This window comes from Neolamprologus brichardi, chromosome 23 (genome assembly GCF_056152115.1).
Source record: "Neolamprologus brichardi isolate AB-2024 chromosome 23, ASM5615211v1, whole genome shotgun sequence".
NCBI classification, from domain to species: domain Eukaryota; kingdom Metazoa; phylum Chordata; class Actinopteri; order Cichliformes; family Cichlidae; genus Neolamprologus; species Neolamprologus brichardi.
The window spans coordinates 38,092,175-38,114,698 of NC_142125.1; the positions used below are offsets into that span (position 1 = coordinate 38,092,175).

The 22,524-nt window shown below is 43.9% G+C and overlaps 2 protein-coding genes across 13 annotated transcripts in view; both read left to right on the forward strand.

Annotated features, from left to right (window-relative positions):
- LOC102782092 (mitogen-activated protein kinase kinase kinase kinase 4-like) overlaps positions 1–2,979 on the forward strand; it is a 38,187-nt gene extending 35,208 nt beyond the window's left edge. For all 11 annotated transcript variants that reach the window (XM_087836905.1, XM_087836895.1, XM_087836902.1 and 8 more), the window contains one exon: positions 426–2,979. In XM_087836905.1, coding sequence (XP_087693031.1) covers positions 426–509 — 84 coding nt within the window. In that variant the 3' untranslated portion in view covers positions 510–2,979. The remainder of the gene's footprint in view (positions 1–425) is intronic.
- Positions 2,980–4,878: 1,899 nt separating this feature from the next.
- LOC102795139 (putative ribonuclease ZC3H12C) lies at positions 4,879–20,717 on the forward strand. 2 transcript variants are annotated; one of them, XM_006804956.3, is made up of 6 exons: positions 4,879–4,998; positions 16,083–16,954; positions 17,068–17,207; positions 17,392–17,626; positions 17,895–18,001; positions 18,406–20,717. In XM_006804956.3, the coding sequence occupies exons 2-6, from the start codon at positions 16,152–16,154 to the stop codon at positions 20,010–20,012; spliced, it is 2,892 nt and encodes a 963-aa protein (XP_006805019.2). In that variant the 5' UTR covers positions 4,879–4,998; positions 16,083–16,151; the 3' UTR covers positions 20,013–20,717. The 2 variants fall into 2 exon arrangements, with proteins under 2 accessions (XP_006805019.2, XP_035769874.2); XM_035913981.2 differs by lacking the exon at positions 4,879–4,998 and adding an exon at positions 9,819–10,130.
- The last annotated feature ends 1,807 nt before the right edge of the window (positions 20,718–22,524 follow it).

Consider the following 22,524-nt stretch of genomic DNA (forward strand, 5'->3'; position numbering starts at 1 on the left):
TGTTGAGGAGAAAAGCATAAATTTGTTTGTATACGGATTATCCATAGTTTAAATGTCCCTGTAGTCGAAAAGGAGGCAGAGCTGTTGAGAAATGCTAGGAGCTAACTGGGCGCTAACCGTATCATTCAAATATATTGAATGTCGCAATGTTGGCAAAGAGAGGAAGTGACGTAAGATTTGCGCATGCGGGGTACCGATCGGGTTTCTGGTACAGATCGGGTAGCGACAGGGCCATCTGCCATGACCAGTGGAGATGAGGGGAGGGAAACGGTGAGGGAATATCTTGTTCATCGCCCTCTTCAGGTCACCTCATAGATTTCTTTAACATTTCATTTTAACATCTACTCTACTATTACTAATCTACTGTTGGTAGCCTGGCACGACCACCAAACACCTTTTCACTCAGTGTATTCTTTCAATTTCAGGTCTTCTTTGCCTCTGTGCGTCCCGGAGGTGCCAGCCAAGTATATTTCATGACCCTGGGACGCACATCCCTCATGAGCTGGTAGAGACGTGCCGCGCCGTCAGCCGATATGACAACCATTACCTAAGCAGCGACCAACAGATGACTATTGCGACTACGACCGACGAAGACGTTTTAAAGCCCAAGCTGGAGAAGCATTTTCTGAGGAGGCGGCTTCCATTTCTCATGTCCTCGGGCAGCCAAACAACGGATTAGACTGTAATCATGAACAGAAGCTAGGGGTGGATATGTATTTAGAGGCGCCTGCAGGTTTTTCTTCCCCCCGCCAACCCCGGCCTTGTTGCCTGACCTTCGAGCCGATCCCCATTCTCCTCCTCTCCCTCTGAGGGACGCGGGATCTGTTGCCTGTTGACGGTATATCTTTATGTCATAGTAAAACTTTGCATCTTGTAAGTGTATGACAAAATGTGTTTGTCCAGGGGGAGGGGGCAGAACGCTAAACACAGCCGTCACCGTATCAGAGAAGACTGTGTGTTTGTGTGTGTGTGTTGCCACAGCTTGAAGGTGTAGCTGTGTTTAATCCCGGTCCTGTCAGGTGTGTGACTACAACACTACGACTACACTTAGTTCCACAGATTGAACGGTGCTTGACATGTAAATCTTCTTCGTCTTCACTTTTTTTCTCTTCCTTAACCTCCTGAAAGTGAAGATTTTTTTTAAGGGACCTCCTCGACGCATCCATTAAATACAGGGTACTGGATATGTTGGAGTTTGTGCATACTAACGTCGGACTCGCGCAGGTTTTTCAAGAACAGCTTTATCACGCCGCCTCTTGTGCTGTAGCTCATGTTGGACAAAAGTAGCCCTTTTTATGACGGCATGTTGCTTTGGTGTTATTAACTAAGGTAGTCCCAGTTTTTGTTTTTTAAACACACTGTATATTTTATATGTGACTTGCTGCGCATAAATAAGGAATGCAGAAATACACACAAATGAGTTTTAAAGGAAGAATCCACTATTTATCATCAAGAGCCTGACCTTTTTTTTGTTTTTGTTTTTTTCTTCAGGGGCTTTTATTTTGTAATGAAATCCTGGCTTTTCCTTTTAATCTGTCTCCTTTGCGGAACCTGTCGTTCTACTGGAAATATACAAACACACACCAACAAAATAGACCCAGAAATGTGAGGTTTCAATACAAATAGTTGTTTTGTTTGTTTTTTAAGGTGGATTTTTCCTTTAAGATCAGTTGTAAGTAGGGCTAGCATAAACTGTGAATTAGCAGGTTGCCATTAAGGTAGCATGGAGGCCAGTGGGCAGAATGAGGGCAGCATGTATAGATCTCACTTAGAGGAAAGGAAGGAGGGTCAGCTGATTGTCCTCCACCTGCACTGTTGTGACATTTTCACATCTACAATCATCTGCGTTCTGAAGGAGACTTCAACTTAATGTTGCCTTAGAGGAGTTTCCAGCAATTTAAACAAAAAAAAACTAAAAAAAAAACTAAAATCCACTACTTCAAAAGTGAAGACATTTAGATTTTAGGGTAGGAACACTTTAGTCTGAAGCAGCCGTGTGACTCAATGTTGGACCTCATTAATTTTTATGTTCCTTCTGTTTTTTCTTGACGCCTTCAGACATGCCACATCCAATCTGGATTAAAGAGACGCGCTCCTTTAACCGAGCTCCCATAAAATCATTTTTATTTCGTGCTCTTTCTTCCCATCTCATCGTCGGAAACCCGAACGACAAGGCGAGAAGCGTTTGTCACTTCACATGAGACAGTCTCATCCTTCAGCTGTGCTTCTGTGTGAATGACAGAGCTTCATAATAGGACTCTTTAAAGGGCGGTGCCTTCGCTGTCTTTAGGGGGAGACCCGCTGTGAGGTGCAGAAGTCTCTTTCAGTCTTGTCGTTTGTGTAGAAAGAAAGAAGGCAAAAACATAAATGAATGAATCACATGTTCTGATAGTGTGGAAAACCGCTCCAGACAGCCAAAACCATGTGGCATACTTTTGTGTTTTTAAACTCTGGCTTAGTTTTTATTAGTGTTGTTTCCAATCATGTGTAACCCTTCAGATAAATATGCGACTGCAGTGGTTTTATTTTAAATGCACACCTTTATGTTCAAAATGTTTACAGAAGCAGTTGTTTTGTTAAACCGACGTGCATCGACATGAATATTTATGGTTTCTCCCGCTCCACTGCTCCTCTTTTGTATTTTGTATTATCCCTTTTTTTTTGTACTTTCATTTAGATGTTTGTGTACAGGATTAATCAACTTTTGCTCACTTTATGAATAACCCAAGCCCAGAGTGTCAATTTCACTGATTTCCTTTACATCCTCCTTAGTGCACTGTGTGCGTGAGTGTGTGCGCTCCTGGCTGTGTGGCAGCACGGATCTAATGTTTTCTACCTGCCAGGTGACACGTCCCCCCCCGGATGTCTCTCTACCATGCCTCTAATTTATGTCCTCTCTGTGTGTACTATGGGAATTACTGTATTTTCTTGAAGGTTTTTTTTTTTTCTTTCATTGAATAAAATCAAAAGGAATTTACAGTGCTGCGTCGTTCTTTGTAACATAATCTGTAAATATTATTTACTGCTGCATCAACAAATTGAAAATAAAAAAAGGAGACGGAGGTTTAAGAAATGCTGCTGCTCTTTCTGGGCCTGCGCTTGTTTAAGGTGGGACTAAATGGGCGGGAATTAGAAATGACACTCTACATTTCAAGCTACAGAGGAGGCTTGCCTGGCTTATCTGCATCAGTTGATTTTTAAAGTGGTGCACGTGTGACTGTCAGAAGCCACATAACTGAATAATATATGAAGCTTCATATGCAATAACTTTTTTGTGGGACGTCATCAGACTCTCATGTTGTTGTGGATGAATTTTGACGGCCTCTGAGGTTTTAAGGTCCTGCTACAGCTTTTCAGTCAGGCTGAGGTCTGGACTTTGGACCACTGCAATAGCTTGATTCTCTTGTTTTTCTGCCGCTCTGTTGTAGCATTACTGCTGTGATTGGGGATCATTGTCCTGTTGCATGGCTACATTTTGGACATGCTCTTAGCAGTCAGATAAATGCCCACATTTTGGTACACAGAGAAGTTCATAGTCAACTCAGTGACTGCAAGGTGCCCAGGTCGTGCGGCTGTAAAACAAGCCCAAATGATCACCCCTCCACCACCGTGCCTGAGGAATTTATGCTGGTTTGGTTTGTTTTGTTTTAATAGCCAAATATCTCCACTTTGGTCTCATATTTCCAGTGCTTTCTCCTCACAACCCTTCCAAAACCCTTTAAAAAAAAAAAAAAAAAAAAAAAAAATTTTATGATGTATGCTTCGAACAGTCAAGCAAATATAAACTAAAACAAATTATCCTAAAGTTGATTTCCAGCTTTTTCCTTACACAGAGGTTTCTTCAGCTTCTGTGAATCATCTGATGATATGTATTGCGGACAGTGAGATATTCAAAATCATTACAATTTTACATTGACAAACATCATTCTGAAACAGTTTCAGAATTGGAAAAATGTTTTGTATAATGAACATCGGCCGATTTTACTTGTGAGCAACTGCCTCTCTAAGAAGCTCTTTTTACACCTCCTGTTGCTTCTCTTCAGTACCACTTACTATTCCAGCTTTTTGTTGCCTCATTCCAACTTTTTACAGATGTTGTGCTGACACCAAATGCAAAATATTTCTCATTTCAAACATTTTATGTTTTCTATGTTCCATTGTGAATAAAATACAGACTCGTGGGGTTTCCAAATGGGTGCATTTTCTTTTTATCCACATTTCACACAGCCTGATAGCTTTTTGGAACTGGGGTTCCAGATTTACTCGAGTACTTTACTATAGTACTTGCACCTTATTATTGTCTACTTAAAACGCTGCATTTTGCACTTCGCAGAATTAAAAAAAAAAGTCTAAGTTCATGTTATCAAGCAGATTTTAAACGCACATTAATGTTTGAAGGGAGGAAAATAGGACTTGCTAATAATACACGTTCACCGCAAGAGGGCGCCGGTGCACACCTCACCGCCCATCGATGATCGCGCCGCACACAGGTACCACAAGCGCAATAATTTTAGTAAAGCGAGCCTCAACACTTTTGGTACAGTTTCCTGTTTAGCCTAAAATTATCATAATTATTGTTTTTATTAATTGTATTATTTTATTTTACGTTAAGAGAGGTTAAAATCTTCAAACGCGGCTGGTTTTCAGTTTGAATTGTATGCTATGTTGAGGGTCTTGAGGTAAGTTAGTTGCTAACAAAACGTAGGGTTTGTTGTTATATCTTATACCAGACAAACATAAGACAGAAGAAAAGTACACAAGTGTTGGTATAAGAAATCCTGCTTGTCTTTCTTCCCCTTGAACAGGTGGTTGGGTGGTTTGCTTTTATTTTGAAAGAGCGGCAGAGCGGAAGACGCGTCGTCGCTCTTTTCAGCCTGACGCAGTTTAGCTGGGTCACGCTGCAGTCCGGCCGGATGTTTTGCGTCGCCAGTATGTGATGAAGATGGGCGCGTTTTAACGCCAAGCTTGTCGTGCGGCTCCAGCGGCGGCTCTGACCAGGTGAGAACCCGCCAACAGCGTCCTCAGGGCGGACTCGTTAGCAGGAGGAGCCGCAGGTTGGTGTGGGTGAGAGCTGCAGGGAGGTCGTGACGGTGTTGGTTTGCGGTGACCGTGCACGCCCCATGCGCGCTCCCAAACATCCATAATATAGTTTGTTGACTGTATCCTCTTCAACAGGCAGACAACGGGATGGGTGCTGCTGTGGGATTTCGCGCCTTTTAGGCTGAAAATGGAGCTGATGCGTGTTTTTGAAATGAGCATTAAGGCAGTTTTGGGGTGAAGAAGGCCTGAGTGAAGCACAAGTCTGCTCTCTGGGGAATTCAGGAGGGAGAAGAGGCGCTCTTGTCTCTCCCTCCCACCTGTCTCCGCAAACTGACAGCTGTGCTGAACACTGGTTATAGTGGTTCAGCGAAGGGGTCGGACCAGTAGCAGTCCAGGCTTTGAGCTTTTGGATGGGGAAGGGTGGGGGGCGTGGTGTAGGCACGAGCCCAACAGCTGTCTGTCCACACCCCGTGGGGCTTTTATTTAGTGACCCCACTTTGCTTTCTTCTGACCATCACCCCTGTTTCCAAACTCAAAGTGTGTCCCTGTCACGTTTAAAGGCTATTCTGTATCAAATAACATCCTCTTGCATGCCCTCTCACTCCACAAAGACTTCCTCTGTTCACTTTTCTGTGGTATTCATTTGAAACACACACACACACACACACACACAGGTAATGACTTTTGCCATGATATCCTGAACTTACTCTGTACTGCTGGTGGTGCTGGCAGTGCTGAGTGGATGTGCAGAGGTCAGAAAGAGGTTACAATGAGCAAAAGGTCTCCTTCTGTTGCCTGAACCTCGGTTGGATAGGAAAAGTGGACCACAGTGATGCACTGCACCTTCTTTCTCCCCATTTGTCATTTTTCCAAACAGAATAGAAGATTAATCGCTAACTTTTTATTGTTTTTAAGTAACAGTGAATTGAACATCGCTGGATTTCTGCTCGTTTTGAGAACTTTGTTTATTCACCTCAGTCAAATGTGTGATGTCTCATCAAATTTGACATGCAAAGCCAGAGGCATTTTACTTTTTCATGACTAAAGTGGTTATTAAAATAGTCCCTGACTCGTCGCCCGATAGTTTGCAAGTCTTATTGATAAGGAAGTAAGACTAGAGCAGGTTGGACCAAACCCAGCAAGAATTAATATCAGGCACAGGAAGAAGCCTCCCGCTGCAGCTCAGCTCTGTTGTGCTGGGTTTTCAGCGTTCATCCTGCTGCTGCAGTTGTTGGGAGCAGTGCACACCTGTTTGTGAGGACAGATGGCCCCCACAGAGAGCTCCTCCTGTCTCTGTTAGAGCATTTGGGAGCTGTGCAGTCGGTCAGCTGTTGTATGCATCTCTCCTCAGCACCCTGTCTGACTCTGAGAGCTGACTAGGAGCATATTCCTATTTAATCAGGCATTTGTTTTCTTGTTGAGCCCACTAAAGCTGGGGGAACACTTATTTTAGTTGGCAAATTGGCTGAGCACACACACCGACACCACACCGCTTTCTGTTGCCTCTAAATACATGCTGCTACTTGTTGCTGCCAAGATAAATGCAGCTGGATATTTCAGCCTTATCTCTCTAAATTAATTTTTCCGTTGGCAGATGCGTTGTCCTCTGGATCGTACTCAGTTTCCACGGGTGTGGCTGCTGCAGCTTGGCGCTCATTAGCCAGAGTGCTGTGTTGGCCCCTACGAAGAATCCAAAGTGAACACTGCAAATAATTCAATTAAACCTGCAATGATTACGTATTAATTTTATACCAGCGTGCCAATTATACAACTACTTTGATTGTAAAGTGCAGTTGATTTTGTTATTTTTGATGCAAAAGTGTGAAATATTTGCTGTTTTGGAGCACAGATCTTGAATAAAACCAGGCAGGCTTTATGTAAGTTCCCATTAAGCTAGCAAAACAATTCTTAACCACTACGACCTATAAAGGTGTCCTGTCAGGAGGCAACGTGTGAGTAGCACATCCTTTAAGTCCTGGAAGTTGTTTTTGCAGCACACCCAAGCGACGGCCTTCTCATGAATGCTAGAATTCCTGCTTTCCCATAAACGATCCAGGTGCACTGTTCTGACTCTTCCTATCTTATTCAAAAACCAGAGCTGCAGTAGCTTTTCAGATGGCAGGGATCACCCACGTCCCGCAGGTTTCCTGGGTCAGTCTTACCTTGCATATTGGGAACACCCCACTACACCTGCTGCTAAACTGAATTTGGATAATGAATGTTCACCTGCTCCCTAATTTATCCCCCCAGGTGCTGTTTTAACAACATATTTTTTATTTTTATTTTTTTTAAACATTGGCCCTCTTCTTAATCACTAATATGAGTCATTAGTGTCACATAAATTTTGTGCTGCAGAATATCAGTATTTTTTTCTTTCAGTCACATAAATCAGAACCGTATTTTCATTTCATATTTAACGTTTGTCTCGTGCAGTAATTTATTTAATAATTTATGCTCGGTCTTGGCCGTTGTAAGTCGTTTTAAGAAAAATGCTTAAAAGTTTCTATGAAACCCAAACCACTGGCTGTCTCTATTAGGTTGACATGACTAGTGGACATGCCCCGGCCTTGTCACCTCCCACGGTATTACATATCGACAGCGTTATTTCTTTATTTATTTTGCTGTCAGTACTCTGTGTTGGTGACCAGAGGGGACAAAAAAAACAATCAATAGTGACACTGAGACGTTTGATTTTTTTTTTTTTTTTTTTCCCCTGGCTTGCTTTGGTGCCATGCAGCACTCATGTTACAGCAGTACCTGATTATGTGCCGTTAGACAATGTCAGAGTCCCTGAGGAGCAACAAAAACATGCAGTTGCTATAGAGTCTGCAAAAAATGGAGACAAAAGCTTCGGATTTGGAGGTGAAGGAGCAACTGTGCGCGTCCACCTTACTTTTATTTCATCATTTTAATACACAGGGATCAGCTGTGGGATTTGAGTTGCGCTACTTGGCTCGGATGAAGAGTCATTTGTTTCAATTTTTAAAAAAAAAGCGTCCTAGATAAACAGCTCACATTAAGCTGCACCATGTTCATCTTTGGCATATTTGGCATATTAATTTACACTGTTGTTATAAGCATCTGCTACTTTTACCTCTGTCCAGTCTGTGTGTCACTTTGGTCAGCTGGGTATCCATATTCAAGTAGTCTGCATGGTACTAGACTACAGTGTATTGTTCTCTGCTCTTCATTCTGCCTGTTTGATAGAGGTGGGACTCATCAGACACTGATACAATATTATTGGGATTTTTTTGCGATATTGATAAGCTTTATTGCGATTTATCACTTTTTCTCAACTGCAAATTTTGTCCTCAAAGTTAAACTTTGTCAATATTTCCTTTTTAAAAAATTTAAAACAATCAAAGGTAGCCATTGATTTGGTTTAAAAAAAATAATAAATTAATTCTTTAATTCAGCGGTCTCCAACCTTTTTTGCGCCACGGACCGGTTTATGCCCGACATTATTTTCACGGACCGGCCTTTAAGGTGTTGCGGATAATTACAACAAAATAAAACTAGTACTGGTACCGAAAAAAAGAAGATTTATTCATAACACACGTGAAAAGACCCAGGAAAACCGAGTTAACGATAAAAACGATAACAAAATAACGCTAAAAACCGATAAAAACCCTGAAAACTATACATTTCACACCTGAGCCTCAACTCTCGCGGCCCGATACCAAACGACTCACGGACCGGTACCGGCCCGAGGCCCAGGGGTTGGGGACCGCTGCTTTAATTTATGATTTGTAGATACATGGAGGTTTCTGTCTTATTTACTACTACTAGTGTGTATTAAGTAGCAGCTCTTTCAAGTTAAGTGTATCCAGCGTTGGATGGTTTTTTGGTTGAGATGAGTTTGTTTGGCTAACGTTATTTCGGGATGGGCGTGTCTGAGATAAGCTTTTTTTGTTGTTCAGTATTTAAATGTAGGGTTTTTACCTTACAATATAAAGTGGCTTGAAGCAACTGTTGATTGAATTGTTGAATTTGATGCTATATAACTGAAATTGAAATACATTTATACCAGTGTCCAAGAAATCGTAGGCAAGTTCTTGTGTCATTGTAGTATGTTGCTTTTCTTTAACAAATGGGATCCTCTACACGTGCTACATAATCATATAAAAGACAAAAAGGCAAAGATTTGTGCTTCTGAGTCATCAGCCTTAAGTGTGCCACAACAATGCTGAGCAGGTCCCCTCCTCATACTCACTGGGACATAAAACTTTTTGATGTCTCTCGCCCCCCACACACTTGTCTTTTTTTCTCTTTCAGCGCAGCCACACTCTTCTCTTTCCTCCTGCACTCTCTTAAAGGCCACAGCAGTCTTTCAGCCAGCCTTCAGCTTTTCTTTCAGTTGAAACCCCTCCTGTCACCACCGCCGCCACCCTCCCCACAGCTCGAGACAAAGAGAGGAGAGTGACTGTGGCGCTCTGTAGCCAGGTGTTCTCCATTGCTGCCCGGGGCCGTAATAGCACCAGGCCTCACACTGCAGCTGCCCTCCCCAGCCTCCCATTGTGTAGCTCCATTGTTCAGCCTCCCACCCCTCGTTGATTCATCGGCCACACAGGGGAAGCCCTTTCAGGCCGTGGAGTGTGTGACTTAGCGTGCGTGTGTGTGTGCCGGTGCACGTTGAGTACGCGTGCCTTGGGGAAACTGGGTGTTGCAGACATCTGCCCACAGCCACTCCCCTCCTCCCCTGCCTCTTGCCTCTGCACCTCATTGTAGGGCTGCTGCTTCTCCGATTGGTCAGAAGCAGCCACTCTGAACGAGGGAATGGCTGACATTGTTGGGTCCATCTGTTCTGCCACTCATTGTCCAACTTGCCTGCTTCTGCAGAGGGGGGAAAAGACACACACACAGCTCTGGAAGACAGTCGGACAGTGAGGACAGAGGCGTGAGGCTGGAGCTGGATGCTCTAGAAGAAAGAAGAAATCGATCTTGGATGTTGTTGCTGTGGGAACTTTGGGATTGGTTCTTTCTCAGTTTCACCTGCAGCGTTTTTTAATCGGCTTTTCAAGGATTTAAAGATGTTGAAATGAGCTAATCACATTTCCTCTCTTCATTGTTTGTTGCACTTTATTGGTCTGGTGAGTGTGATGGAGTTCCCTCCTCTCTATTATAACCTGACTTTTATACTGAAATTTATCTTCCGCTTGCTATAAAATAGAAATATTGACTTTTGCACGACAGGTTGCTCCTCTCGAGCCTCACTAGGCTTCCGCTGCGCTGCAGGATCATCAAAAAAACTGATGGTGGCATACAGGGAGTAACCTAGACTCCTTTAAGTTTTCAGAAAGGTTCGAGTCATTTATAATTCACAAGGGCAAATTCAGATTAAAGAGGAAAAGATGGAGCCCACTTTCTTTTGTTGATTGTGAAACATCGCTGAAAATGGATGCAACTTGCAGAACCCATTAGTGACTTTTAACCACAAGAGTATTTTTAAAAAAATTCTAGGTGTGCAGGATAAGAGTTTATAGTGCTGTAGCACCTGCCTAAACTTTGCTCACGTCTGCCGTCAATGCAGTTGTTCAGATTTGTGTGATATGAAACTTGATGCAGGAGGGATGGGCTTCCTGTGATGCTGGTTAAAAATATATATTAGTCTCACATTAGTGGATAAAACAAAAAAGTTTTCAGAAAGTTTTCTTGAAGGTGCTGCCCTTAGAAAGAGAAAGTGTGTGTGTGTGTGTGTGTGTCTGTTTTGTGGGGGATACCCATTGCAGATACCGCGCTCAGCAGACATCTGTTGCCTTGTTGCTGGTGGGTAAAGTCTAGTGCGCCACCTAGATGCACTAATGCATGCACACGCTTTTTACAGTAACTTTTGCACTGTGCTGGAGACACAGGGGTCTACCCCCGCACCCCCCGTAGTCCTGTGCCCCCTCCCAGACCGCCTTTCAAAATGGAACCCCCCCAATCCGCTGCACGCACTTGCACAAAGCGCTGCAAGGACTGTGTTACATATTCATTACTGGTTCCATCAAAGCCAGCAGTGGTGTGTGTGTGTGTGTGTGTGTGTGTGTGTGTGTGTGTGTGTGTGTGTGTGTGTGCGTGTGTGTGAGCTGATGTTTGAAAGATGCACCCGCTCACCCTGGAGGTTTGGAGATGCCGCGATGTCTTCGGGCCGTTAAAGCTGGACCCGATTTCACATGCATTCGTCTGCAGAGCTCTGCCACACAAGAAGACTTTTAAAACCCTAGCTATGAAAAGACTTACGGGCTTTCATCGTGACTGTTCAGGTTTTTGATGTTAAGCAGCTCAAACTACGGGATTATGATTGGATTTATCCAGATTGTGAAAAAGATCAAATGAGGGTAAAGAGGTTGTGAAAGCAAAGAAACTTAACAGAACTAAAAGATCCAGAGTCTGCCACATTTTTACAGTCACCCCCAGTGTTTTATGTAAATATGTGCTTACTTTAAGTTATCTCAGCTGCTAATATCTTTGGGCCTTGGACTGATTTTTCATACAAAATGTTTTAAATATGTAATCTTGGACTGTGACAAAGCATTTTTTCAGACCTTATTCGCCATGGTTTTCTTTCAACCTGTAGGCAAATTGCTCAATTGATTAATCATAGATATAATCACAGTAAGTACTAATAAAGATTATTAGCAGATTAGCAGATCCAAACCAACATGTCAGTCAATTGATATTAACAGGCAGTTTTGACTGGCCTCAGATGTATCAGCATTCAATTACATGTTCTACTTAATTTTATTTATATGGTGTCAAACCTCAACAACAGTTTCCTTAAGGCGCTACAGTAATAAAGAGAAAACGCCAGCAGTCAAATGACTGCCTATGAGCAAGCACTCGGCGACAGTGGGAAGGAAGAACTCCCTTTTAACAGGAAGAAACCTCCATCAAAACCAGGCTCAAGTAGGAAGACAAGAAAGTGTTATCCACTATGCACTGATATATATATTTTTTCCTGAAATATAATTTTGAAATAGTTCAGAAATTCTGTCATCACATAGTTTGTCCAACAGAGCGGCGCTGTCTCTACCTCAGATCTGTCTGCAGCGCATGTAGCAGAATATCACGACCACTGAGTAAATCTCCTGAGTTACTGGCTTTTCTGCAAAATTAATATAATATAATATAATTACTGCATCTATGTATATTAAAAAATATCAGCAGATAGATCTGTATTGACCATATATCGGTCAGCAAACCCATCACAAGCTAGTGTACTGGTAGTGTGCCGGCCCCAAGCCCGGATAGGTGCAAGGGCATTCGGTGTAACATCTTTGCCAAATAAAACACGTGGATCCAACCGTTCGGTGTGATGACAGCTTGGTAAATAAGGGAGCAGCTGAAACTACCGGGTGGAGCTTTATTTATTAGCTGTCACCAGTGTTGGTCAAGTTACTTGAAAAAAGTAATCAGTAACTAATTACTGATTACTTCCCCAAAAAAGTAATCCCGTTACTTTACTGATTACTTATTTTCAAAAGTAATTAATTACTTAGTTACTTAGTTACTTTTTAAAAACACGATTTACAACCTAAATAGGTGATAAAGCGATAGATCTTTCAGCCCAATTCTACTTTTTCTACATAATCCATCATACAAAATGTAATCAAATGAAAAAGTCTCTTTTTTTTAACTTGTTTTATCAGTTTTAATCTTTTAACTTTATGCATCAAGTAAAAATTAAATTATATGCACCATTCTCTGACTTGAAGAAATTAGTTTAACATTTAAACCTATTTTCTGCACATTCCAGCACATAAAATAAAATATTTTGTGTGTTTACACTCACTCTTTCAAATAGATGCAAGTAAAACACAGCAGAAAATAAATAAAGTCAAAGACTAGCGGTCCTGTTGCTCTATTTTCACCTGTAAAGCAGAAGTGAGGCAGGCGGTGGTTTATCCTGGTGCAGGTGTGCCGCAGCGGTCAGTGGAAGAATCCACGAGTTTCTCTGTGAATTTCCCATTACGTCGTAGCGCACTTGGTGCTTGTTTAGGGTTTTTTTTTTCGCTGAAAAAATAAGTTTTCTTCCCACGCACAACGGACACTAATGTTTTTGTCACTTTTTATGGAATCAAACTCAAAGTAAGGTCAGTACTTCCACGCTTTAAACGCTGCACGCTCATACTCTCTCCGTACTCGATATATGATCCATTGTTGATCTGCACACAGCTGTTGTCACGAATGTCGCACTCGCTTACGTCATTGTCATGAGACATTCTCGCAAAAAAATCACGGTTTTAGTAACGCAGTAACGCAGCGTTCCTACGGGAAAGTAACGGTAATCTAATTACCGTTTTTGCGATAGGAATCCCTTACTTTACTCGTTACTTAAAGTAATCAGATTACAGTAACATGTTACTGTCCATCTCTGGCTGTCACACTATATGCAGTATGGGGGCCCATCAGCTGGCCTGCTGGCTTATCCTCTGGGGAGCCAGTGATTCAGGGCTACTGGTGTAGGTGGTGGATATCTGTTTCAGCACTCTGTTCTGATCACTGGTCATTGTTTCCAAATGGCCACAAGAACTACCAGATGTGATTGTTTAGTAGAACTTGGATTACAGTCGAGCAGTAACCAGAAAGCTTTCAGTACGGAGAATATTGTCTGATACCAGAAAACTGTATAAAACAGGATGGTATTTATCTGTTGTGTCATATCAACTTTCCACTGAGGCAAACACTACTTTGCACAATAATATGACGAAGACCAGGAGACCTTTTAAAGCTGTTCAGTTGTTTATTAGAACCAAGAATTATTTGTTTCTCTGATCCAGAAGGGTGAAAGAAATTAAACTGCAACAACAAAATGAACAAATGTAAAATATCAGCTATCCACTAAACTATTATTATCTGTATGGGCTGAGGATTTCCTAACCTCTACAGATATCTGTAGATTGGTCTTGATTACCCTCTTTAAGGCTATGAATTATTTGTCAGCTTTTGATTCATGTGGAGATATAATAGTGGTAAATAATGAAAAAAAGAGACTTCAACAGTAAAAACTTAGGTGGACTGCTAGAGCCCAAGCCTGATAAATCTATTCCAAATGCCTTTATCGACTCCAAACTGTCCGCTGTGAGATCTTTTTAGAGTGTACTCGTATTTTTCTTGTAGCGACACAGTCAAATGTTGAATATTTTCTAATATTGTTGTTATTCTGCTGCTGTCATTCACAGTTTCGCTTTAGCTGGATCTGTTAGTGTTGGCGCGGCTGACCAGACTGTCTGAAGTTATGCAGTGCTGATGTGATGCTCGCGCTTTAGATTAGCTGATTGTTACGCCTGAGAGAAGATCATCAGTCTAGCTGATGAGCTGCAAACTCAGTCCCACTCTCTCCACAGCATTATGAGTCACCTTGGGTCGTTAGTGTGTTTGTGTGTGCATCACAGGGCACCATCAACACCCACAGCAGCTAATGCCAAGGTCCCAGTCCTAATCAGTGCTGTGGGTCTATTGTTGTCTTGGTGGGTTACCAGTGAGGCACACTTAAGCCCCTCTGCCCCCTCCCACAGCAGACCTTTTTGTAACATGTGTGAATTAAGGCGGGTCGCCGGCTGAACGCTGCAGCCTCTGTCTTGGCATTTGGATGGGAGAATGCTTTCAACAGCTGTAGCTTAGCAACAGTAGCTCAGCCACGTTGCTAGGCAGCCCTTTTTCATAAAATGCACACTCACTCCACCCCTTGTCTAACCGATCCTCCCCGTTCTACCAACAGCTTTAAGTCACTTCCCCATTTTCATCATTTGCTCTGCCCTGCTTGTCGTCAGGAAAAATGTTAAATTTTGTAGGTGCGAAGATTTTAAACTTCAAAGTAGAGTCCAGTCAGAATACATCAAGCTGCATATTTAGGGTCAAATCTAATAAAAAAAAAAAATTAAAAAGCCAACTTTGTCCCAAATAAGACTTTAAAAAGTTCATTTTTCACTTCTAAAAGCATTTTTGCAGATTTCACCTCAGGATTAGTCGAATGTCTCTAATTTCGTTTTCTCAGATTAACTTTTCCTTTATTACAAACCTCTAAACCTTTATTAAACCTTTATTACAGATCAGACTAGTCTAACCTCAGACCTGATGCTCGAATACAACGGCCCGATTGACTTCATAGCCTTCAATGTTTTAACGAGTGACCCCGGTGGGAAGAAGCATATGGGCCTTAATTACCAGGTAGAATGAGGAGGGAGAATAGTCCAACCGCCCTAGTTCACCCTCTGGCCCCCCCAATAGATTAATGTGCTGTGGCGTGGTGCTATTAAAAAACACACACACACTGGGCCAGACATGAAAAAACGCGGGAGTCCATTAATTAGGGATAGAGGCCCCATCAGCTCTTTGTGTCTGCCAGCCTGTGCCTGACGCGCAGCCAGTCAGATTGTTTTTTTTTTCTTTTTCTGTTTTTTGGGCAGAACAGATGGATCCAACACTGTGTAAAATCAGATTTCCATAAAATGACAGTCAGTATTGACTTTAGATTACCATTATCACACAGCCTGGATGCAAATGATTTCTCCCTGGAATTTCAGTGGAACTGCTGTGGTAGCAAACGCTACACTTTTCAGCCAGGGTTTTTACCCACGTATACGTTTAAGTAGGGATTTACCCAACTTCCCTGTTGGCCTTTGTGCCATCGCATCATATATATATATATGTAATATAAATGACACATTTGCATTTGAGTACCAGTGTGTGTATCATTAGCAGAGAAGAAAGTGATGTTTTCTTTTGTTTCCCGTCTTTAAATGCTTCTTCTAACTGGTGTCAGAGTTATTAGACGTTAGTATTATTATTATTATTTTATTTACTTTGTCTTCATTTTTTTAAATTCCCTTAGTTTCAGTCAGCTTCCAAAGTGGGTTTGCTTGTGTTAGTTTATCTTAGCTGCATGGAGTCGTCTGACAGTCATGCGGACTATAAAATTAAAAATATGAACCAACGCCAGTCAAATGTAGTCAAATCCAGGAGCCAGGATTTGACTACATTGGGCACAGTTTGACAGCTAAATCCATCTTTTATCTTTTTTTACAGTTTACTCACTCGCTCCACCTTTCTTCCTTTAGGCACCAATGAGTCAAGTTTTGTGAGTGGGCAGCAGTCAGCCCAGTGTGCTGGATGTCTGTGACAGACCCATGGGTCAGAAGGACCATGTGGAGGCAGGTTCAGGCCATATCCTCGACCTGGGGCTGGATTTGGAGTATCTACACGTAGCGGGGGGTGACCGGCAGGCTGGCGGCGCTGACGGGCCCCCTGCTATGGAGGAGCAGGGGGAGAGCACCGCTGGCTCCCCTCCACTGACCGTCCTAGAGGAAAACAGTGGGTCCGACGCAGAGGGCGAGTCAGCGTTGACCTCCAGCTCCACCCTCGCTCCAGGTACCGACTCGGACGGAGGAGACGGAGGGTCGACTCACAGTAAGAACACCCACCAGCCCCTCTGCCGGACCCAGTGTGTGGACTTAGGCACCGACGGCCCTCCCGAGCCCCCATCTGAACTTCTAGCAGAGCTTGAATGTGACGCCCATGCCCAGTCCACACTCGGCTCCCCATCCGAGCACCTGCCTGAACCTCCACCCAGTCTGTCTGCTTCAGAGCCTGGCTATGAGGCTGGTGGGAAAGAGTACCAGGCTAAGCTCGAGTTTGCCCTCAAACTCGGCTACTCCGAGGAGACGGTGCGACTGGTGCTGTCTAAGCTCGGCCCCGACACCCTAATCAATGACATACTGGGAGAGCTGGTCAAGCTGGGCACCAAGTCAGACAGTGAGCAGCCGGCTGGATTATTAGCCTCTACCTCATCCTCTTCATCTTCCTCATCCTCCTGTGGATGTTCTGATTTGCTGGAAGGCCAGAGGCCAGACTCACCCTGTCATTCAGACTCTTTGTGTGACCAGGACAACCTGCGGCCAGTCGTGATAGATGGCAGCAATGTAGCCATGAGGTGAGCTCTATTATTATATATGTATATATGTTTGTCAGTGGAAACTGCAGTAAAGAAACACATTAAAATCATAAATGTTTATTTACGCTTTTACCTTTTCACCGTTTTCACAGCCATGGCAACAAGGAAGTGTTTTCCTGTCAGGGCATCCAGCTGGCTGTAGATTGGTTCCTCGAGCGCGGCCATCAAGACATCACAGTTTTTGTGCCTGCGTGGCGGAAAGAGCAGTCCCGACCCGATGCCCCTATAACAGGTCAGTAGAAGACGCGGTTTAACTAAAATCCATTTTCTTAACTGCTTATCCACCTTAGGGTCGTGGGGTGATAGGCCCCGAACACATCAGCAGGGCCTCACAGGGCTAAAGATCCAAAATAGGTAATAATGGTTTTCTAGCACTGCATTTCCCCCCAGCCTTACTATAATCCTTTCCTACACAGATCAGGACATCTTACGTCGCCTAGAGAAGGAAAAAATCCTGGTGTTCACGCCTTCACGGCGTGTCCAAGGTCGACGCGTGGTCTGCTACGACGACCGCTTCATTGTCAAGCTGGCCTATGAGTCAGACGGCATTATCGTCTCCAACGACAACTACAGAGACCTGGCTAACGAGAAGCCCGAGTGGAAGAAGTTCATAGATGAGCGGCTTCTCATGTATTCCTTTGTCAATGATAAGTGAGTAGGGGAGGATGTTATGAGGACAGTCATAACTCTTATCTTTGAATCAGAGTGATGTTTAAATAAATGAAGTTTATTTACAAATAAAATCTCACACTCTGCTATAAAGAAGGCATTTTCACTTTGCTATATGTGGGGAATCAATTATATTCTGTGTGCCTCCTTTAAAGCTTCCACACTTGAAGCAGCTTTAAAGAATGTGGATGGACACCATCGTATTTCCTCTAATAGCGAATTAATGCTCTCATCCTTTCTAATCTTGCAGATTCATGCCGCCAGATGACCCTCTTGGTCGTCACGGACCGAGCTTAGACAACTTCCTGAGAAAAAGGCCCGTCATGCCTGAGCAGAAGAAGCAGCCTTGTCCATACGGTGAGAAGAAAATCACAAAATACACGTCGAAATAACGCACATGAAACATTTTGTGCTTTTTAAGAACAATGTAATAATTTCTTACATGTGTGGTGACATTGGACCTCATTTGCAAATGCGTTAGTGGAGACTTTCTTATCCTGCAGAAAGCTATCGTCAGATTTATGACGTGTGCACCAGCCCATTTGTTTCTCACCTCTGTGCGTATGCTGCTAAATCTAAACCAGTTGGCATACTGCCACACCCCCATTTCTCTATATTTCTCTGGATCTGTATATTTACCAGGAGGTGAAGTGGACAGAGCGGTGATGATGTCGTGCAGTTAGTAAATGAGCTCCCCTTTCTCTGCCCACTCTGTGTGTTTGCTTGTTTACTGAAGCGCACGTTGTGTCTCTTTGCTTCAGGAAAGAAGTGTACTTACGGTCACAAATGTAAGTACTACCACCCGGAGCGAGGCGCCCAACCACAGCGTGCCGTGGCTGATGAGCTGCGTGCCAGCGCCAAGACTTGCGTCGTCTCAAAGAACCAGGGCGACGCCGGGCTGGTGAAGAGCCACAGCGTGCCAGCTGGCAGCATCGACGCCAAGAAAGGCGCCCCGAAAAGGCAGTCGGACCCCAGCATCCGAGCTCTGTCATACAGCGACGCCGAAGAGAAGCTGCTGGCCAAAGGGAGGCTGGAGGTGCAGAAGAATACTGTGTGTGGCAGCAGCAGTAGCAGCTCCACTAGCGGTAGCTGCGGTGGGAGTATAAGCATGTCCCCGGCCCCAGGAGGCCCACCATCCACTCTTGGCCTCCCACAAGAGCAGCAAGCGAGACCAGTGATGGCTCATGGTCACTTACCAGCCCCCAGCCATGACCTTTACCCTCACTGTGAGTCTCCAGACTTAAGCTACTATTCAGTAACACGTGCTTACACTGGCCTGAGCCTCTCCTCCAGACGGAGCCCAGACTGTCGCTTCCCCAATGACACAGACCTGCGGCTGGGCTCAGCCGGCTCCGAGTGCAGCAGCGAAAGCAGCGTCAGTTGCGGCAGCAGCTGCGACTCGTACGGCGAGAGGCAGTGTCCCGGATGCCCCCCGGACCCCTTACTGGAAGACGCTGTCCATTTTCCTAATCCCCACAGCCGACTGTACTCCCATCATGCCACACCTAGCCATGAACTTTGCGGCCTGCATCCTGCCGAATACACAAACATTCAGCACAGCCACACGCCGAGCACAGGACTACACCCTTACCACCTGAGCGCCGCACGCGGGCAGAGCTGCGCTCATGATCCGCCTCCACTAGAGGCTCCCCCAAAGCGGCCCCTCTACCCCCTGCCCCCTCATCTCCAGCACCAACCGCTGACCGCACGGTCCAGCTGCCCAGGCGACTACCACTCTCTGCCGCAGTCCAATCCCGCACCCCCTGGCTCACCCCTTGGCCGCTGCCTGGCCCCGACGCGAGCAGAAAGTGTGTCCGACTCACACCTGTACGAACACCTCTCCACATCACACCATCGCCACCGACCAAAAGCCCTGCCCAGCTGGGACAAGTACTACAGGCAGCCACCGCTGCCGCCATCCAGATACGAGCCGCCTACCTACCAAAGCCTGCCAGACACACGCCAGTCGTCCTGGCACACTCCTCCATGGACACAAGACGGCTACGGCCAGCATCACTCCTCTCACCCAGCTCTCCACCCATCCCCAACTCATTACCTCAGCCACCCACCGCCCCCAGCCCACTCTCCTTGCCCGCCTCATCCATCCAGCACCCCTCTCCCACCGTACCCACCTCACAGCTCTCACCTTACCGTGCCGTCTCATGCCCCTCCCTCCTACATGTCACAGCACCCAGAATCCCCTTCGCACAGTCGCTACGGCGATGCGAGGGAGAAAGTGTACATAAACCTGTGCAACATCTTCCCCTCAGAGCTGGTAAGCCGGGTTATGGCCAGAAGCCCCCACATCACAGACCCCCAGCAGCTGGCGGCTGCCATCCTTGCAGAAAAAGCCCAAACAGGCTACTGACGAGGGAAGGTAAAGACGAGCTAAGTAACTGCTTCGCATAGCAACACTGGTAAATGGACTGGTACTTGCAGTGTGCCTTTCTACTCAATTTAAGCACTCAAAGTGCTTTCTCACTCCCTCAGACTTCTGATTGGTAGACGACCTGCTCTACCACCTGAAACACAGCCGTCCTCACACTGCTGGGATTACGCTTTCAGATTGTCTGTGAGGAGAGCTGTTTCATTTCTTATATTAATAATCGAACAATGCAAAAGTCTCCAGGACATAAAAAGCTGAAGATAATCCAAATCCAGGTCTGGTCACTGTGCAGCAACAACTTTTACCAGGTGTGGAAAGAGAGTGAGACACTGGATGAAGTCTGTGATTTTGACTTAACCTGCGACAAATGGAGATTTGTTCTAGACCCCGACCCCCAGCTGTTGTTTTTAACTGTACTGTAGCTTTGCATACAGGACGTTTATACAAGGGCACCTTTGGTTTTACACCCAAACCATAATCTGGTGAGTTGGTTTCACAAAAATACATCGAAAATGTGATTGAATTTAAGAGTTATTTATACATAAACACACATTATGTGTATTGTACACTGAGTCAAACGGAGCCACCACATGGACCAACTGTCAACTGTCATCGGGTACTCAGTTATCACTCAGTGGTTTCAAACTTCTGTTTGTCCAAGGTCTGTTCCATGGATTTATGTGTGTGTGGGGGGTGTTTGTGGATTTTTGTTCCCATGTTGGTAAACACGGGAAGATGGTCATCTTATTTGAGATGACGTCAGTTTTTTGGTCAGAGTTGTAGCTGCAGAGATGGGTGACCCTGTCGTGTGTACCTTAGTTTTAGTAAGGGACATCTCTCTCGCTCTTTCTCTCTGGCCCTTTCTTTTGGGTCAACTCTGGTATCTGCTACAGACAGAACATCCGGCCACCGGTAAATAAACCATGTACATATTGTAAATATATTTATCAGATCCCTCTGCTGTGCTTTTGGCTAACAGCGTGTACTGTCGTCTGTAGCAGATCCCAGCTGAATCCATGCTTGACAGAGAAAACCTTGTTTGATACAAATTGTATCATTAACTAAGTCGCTGATGTTATATACAGTACATGGACTCGATGATCCGTATCTATCAAACACTCTTGATGTATTGCTGTATGATAAAAGTGCAGTGACAAAACTTTTGTTCCAATCAAAATGTTCCAACTTTTAATCTTGTGGAAATAGCTTTGAGACAATTATTTCAAATATATTTTAATCAAAAGGAGTTGGGTGCCTACTATGTTTAGGTGTCGCAGCTTCGTTACCTTTTGGGTTTAAAGCTGGCTTATTGTTTTGTTTTGTTTTTTTATACAGGAGCTCTGGTTAACAAATACTTGCTGGGTACTCATCGGAAAATAAGAAAAGGTTTAGGTTTCAGCGTGAGGTTTGGGCCAGTTCATGTTAGGATTTTTTAGCCTCTTCTTTAAGTCAGGATATAATGTTAAATTATGCTTTAAATAACATAAAATTGACGTTTTTTCAGAAATCAATTTATTGTCTCTATTAAAGGGGACCTTTTATGCGAATTTCCAGTAATGAATTTTTATTATGGGAGTCTACTAGAGTAGCTTTGCATGATTTGTAGTTCTTAAAAAACAACAACAATAAAACAAAAAAACTATCCATACAGTTCATTCTGGATCTTAGACATTTTTGCTCCCAGCTCTTTGAGGCTCCTCCTCCCTAAAAGGCTACTTTGTTCTGATTGGCTAGCTCTCATCAGACTTTGGGAAACAGAACCCAGTGCTTGACCATATTAGGACATCTTCCAGAGTTGACGTCAGCTCAGCAGAAAAGTAAAAAATTATTATTATTTTTTTTAAAATCAAGCATCGGGAGCAGCCTGAGGCCTGGATCAAAAACTTTGATCATGTTTAATTGCAGTCAACATTGTAGCAGTGTTTATGTATGGCAGAGTATAAAGAAAAGCATAAAAAGGTCGCCTTTTTTTTCCTGAGTTGAAATAACAACAATATAAAACAAATTTAGCAAAGGTTAGCGAGCTAAGCTGCTAGCTGCTTTCTAGTAGTCAAATGTTGAAAACTTCTGTCTGATATTTTAATACAAAATATTAAAACTCCTTTAGCCTCAGTGCATTACTGCCTGATAGCTCAACAAATGAAGACAATATTTCAGTTTCAGCATTTGGAGGTTAAATACAGCTGCCTTGGCAACCCGAGCACTTCCTTAGCTAATGCTAACACTTTTTTCTATGCGTTCAAGATGCTACCTGCCTGTGGGACTATTGAGGAAGACATACTTCTAACAGTAGGATGCAGCATTAAGTAAAATGTTCACCGACTTTATATTTTTTATTTTCCTTTCAATGTTAATGTTGTTGGAGTTCTTCAGAACACAAGTTTGGTTGTTTTCTGTCGACTGGAGGCCCTAAACTGTAAAGTTCAAAATGGCCACCAAGGAAGTAAAAGTCTAGCACTTGAGCTCATCGTACCATTAATCACAAGCCAGCTAC

Excerpts from the sequence above, each read along its gene's own strand:
- LOC102795139 (XM_006804956.3), top strand. The coding sequence starts at position 16,152 with ATGGGTCAGAAGGACCATGTGGAGGCAGGTTCAGGCCATATCCTCGAC. Across the intron at positions 16,955-17,067 it reads GGCAGCAATGTAGCCATGAG|CCATGGCAACAAGGAAGTGT; the intron begins GTGAGCTCTATT and ends CCGTTTTCACAG. Across the intron at positions 18,002-18,405 it reads GAAGCAGCCTTGTCCATACG|GAAAGAAGTGTACTTACGGT; the intron begins GTGAGAAGAAAA and ends TCTTTGCTTCAG.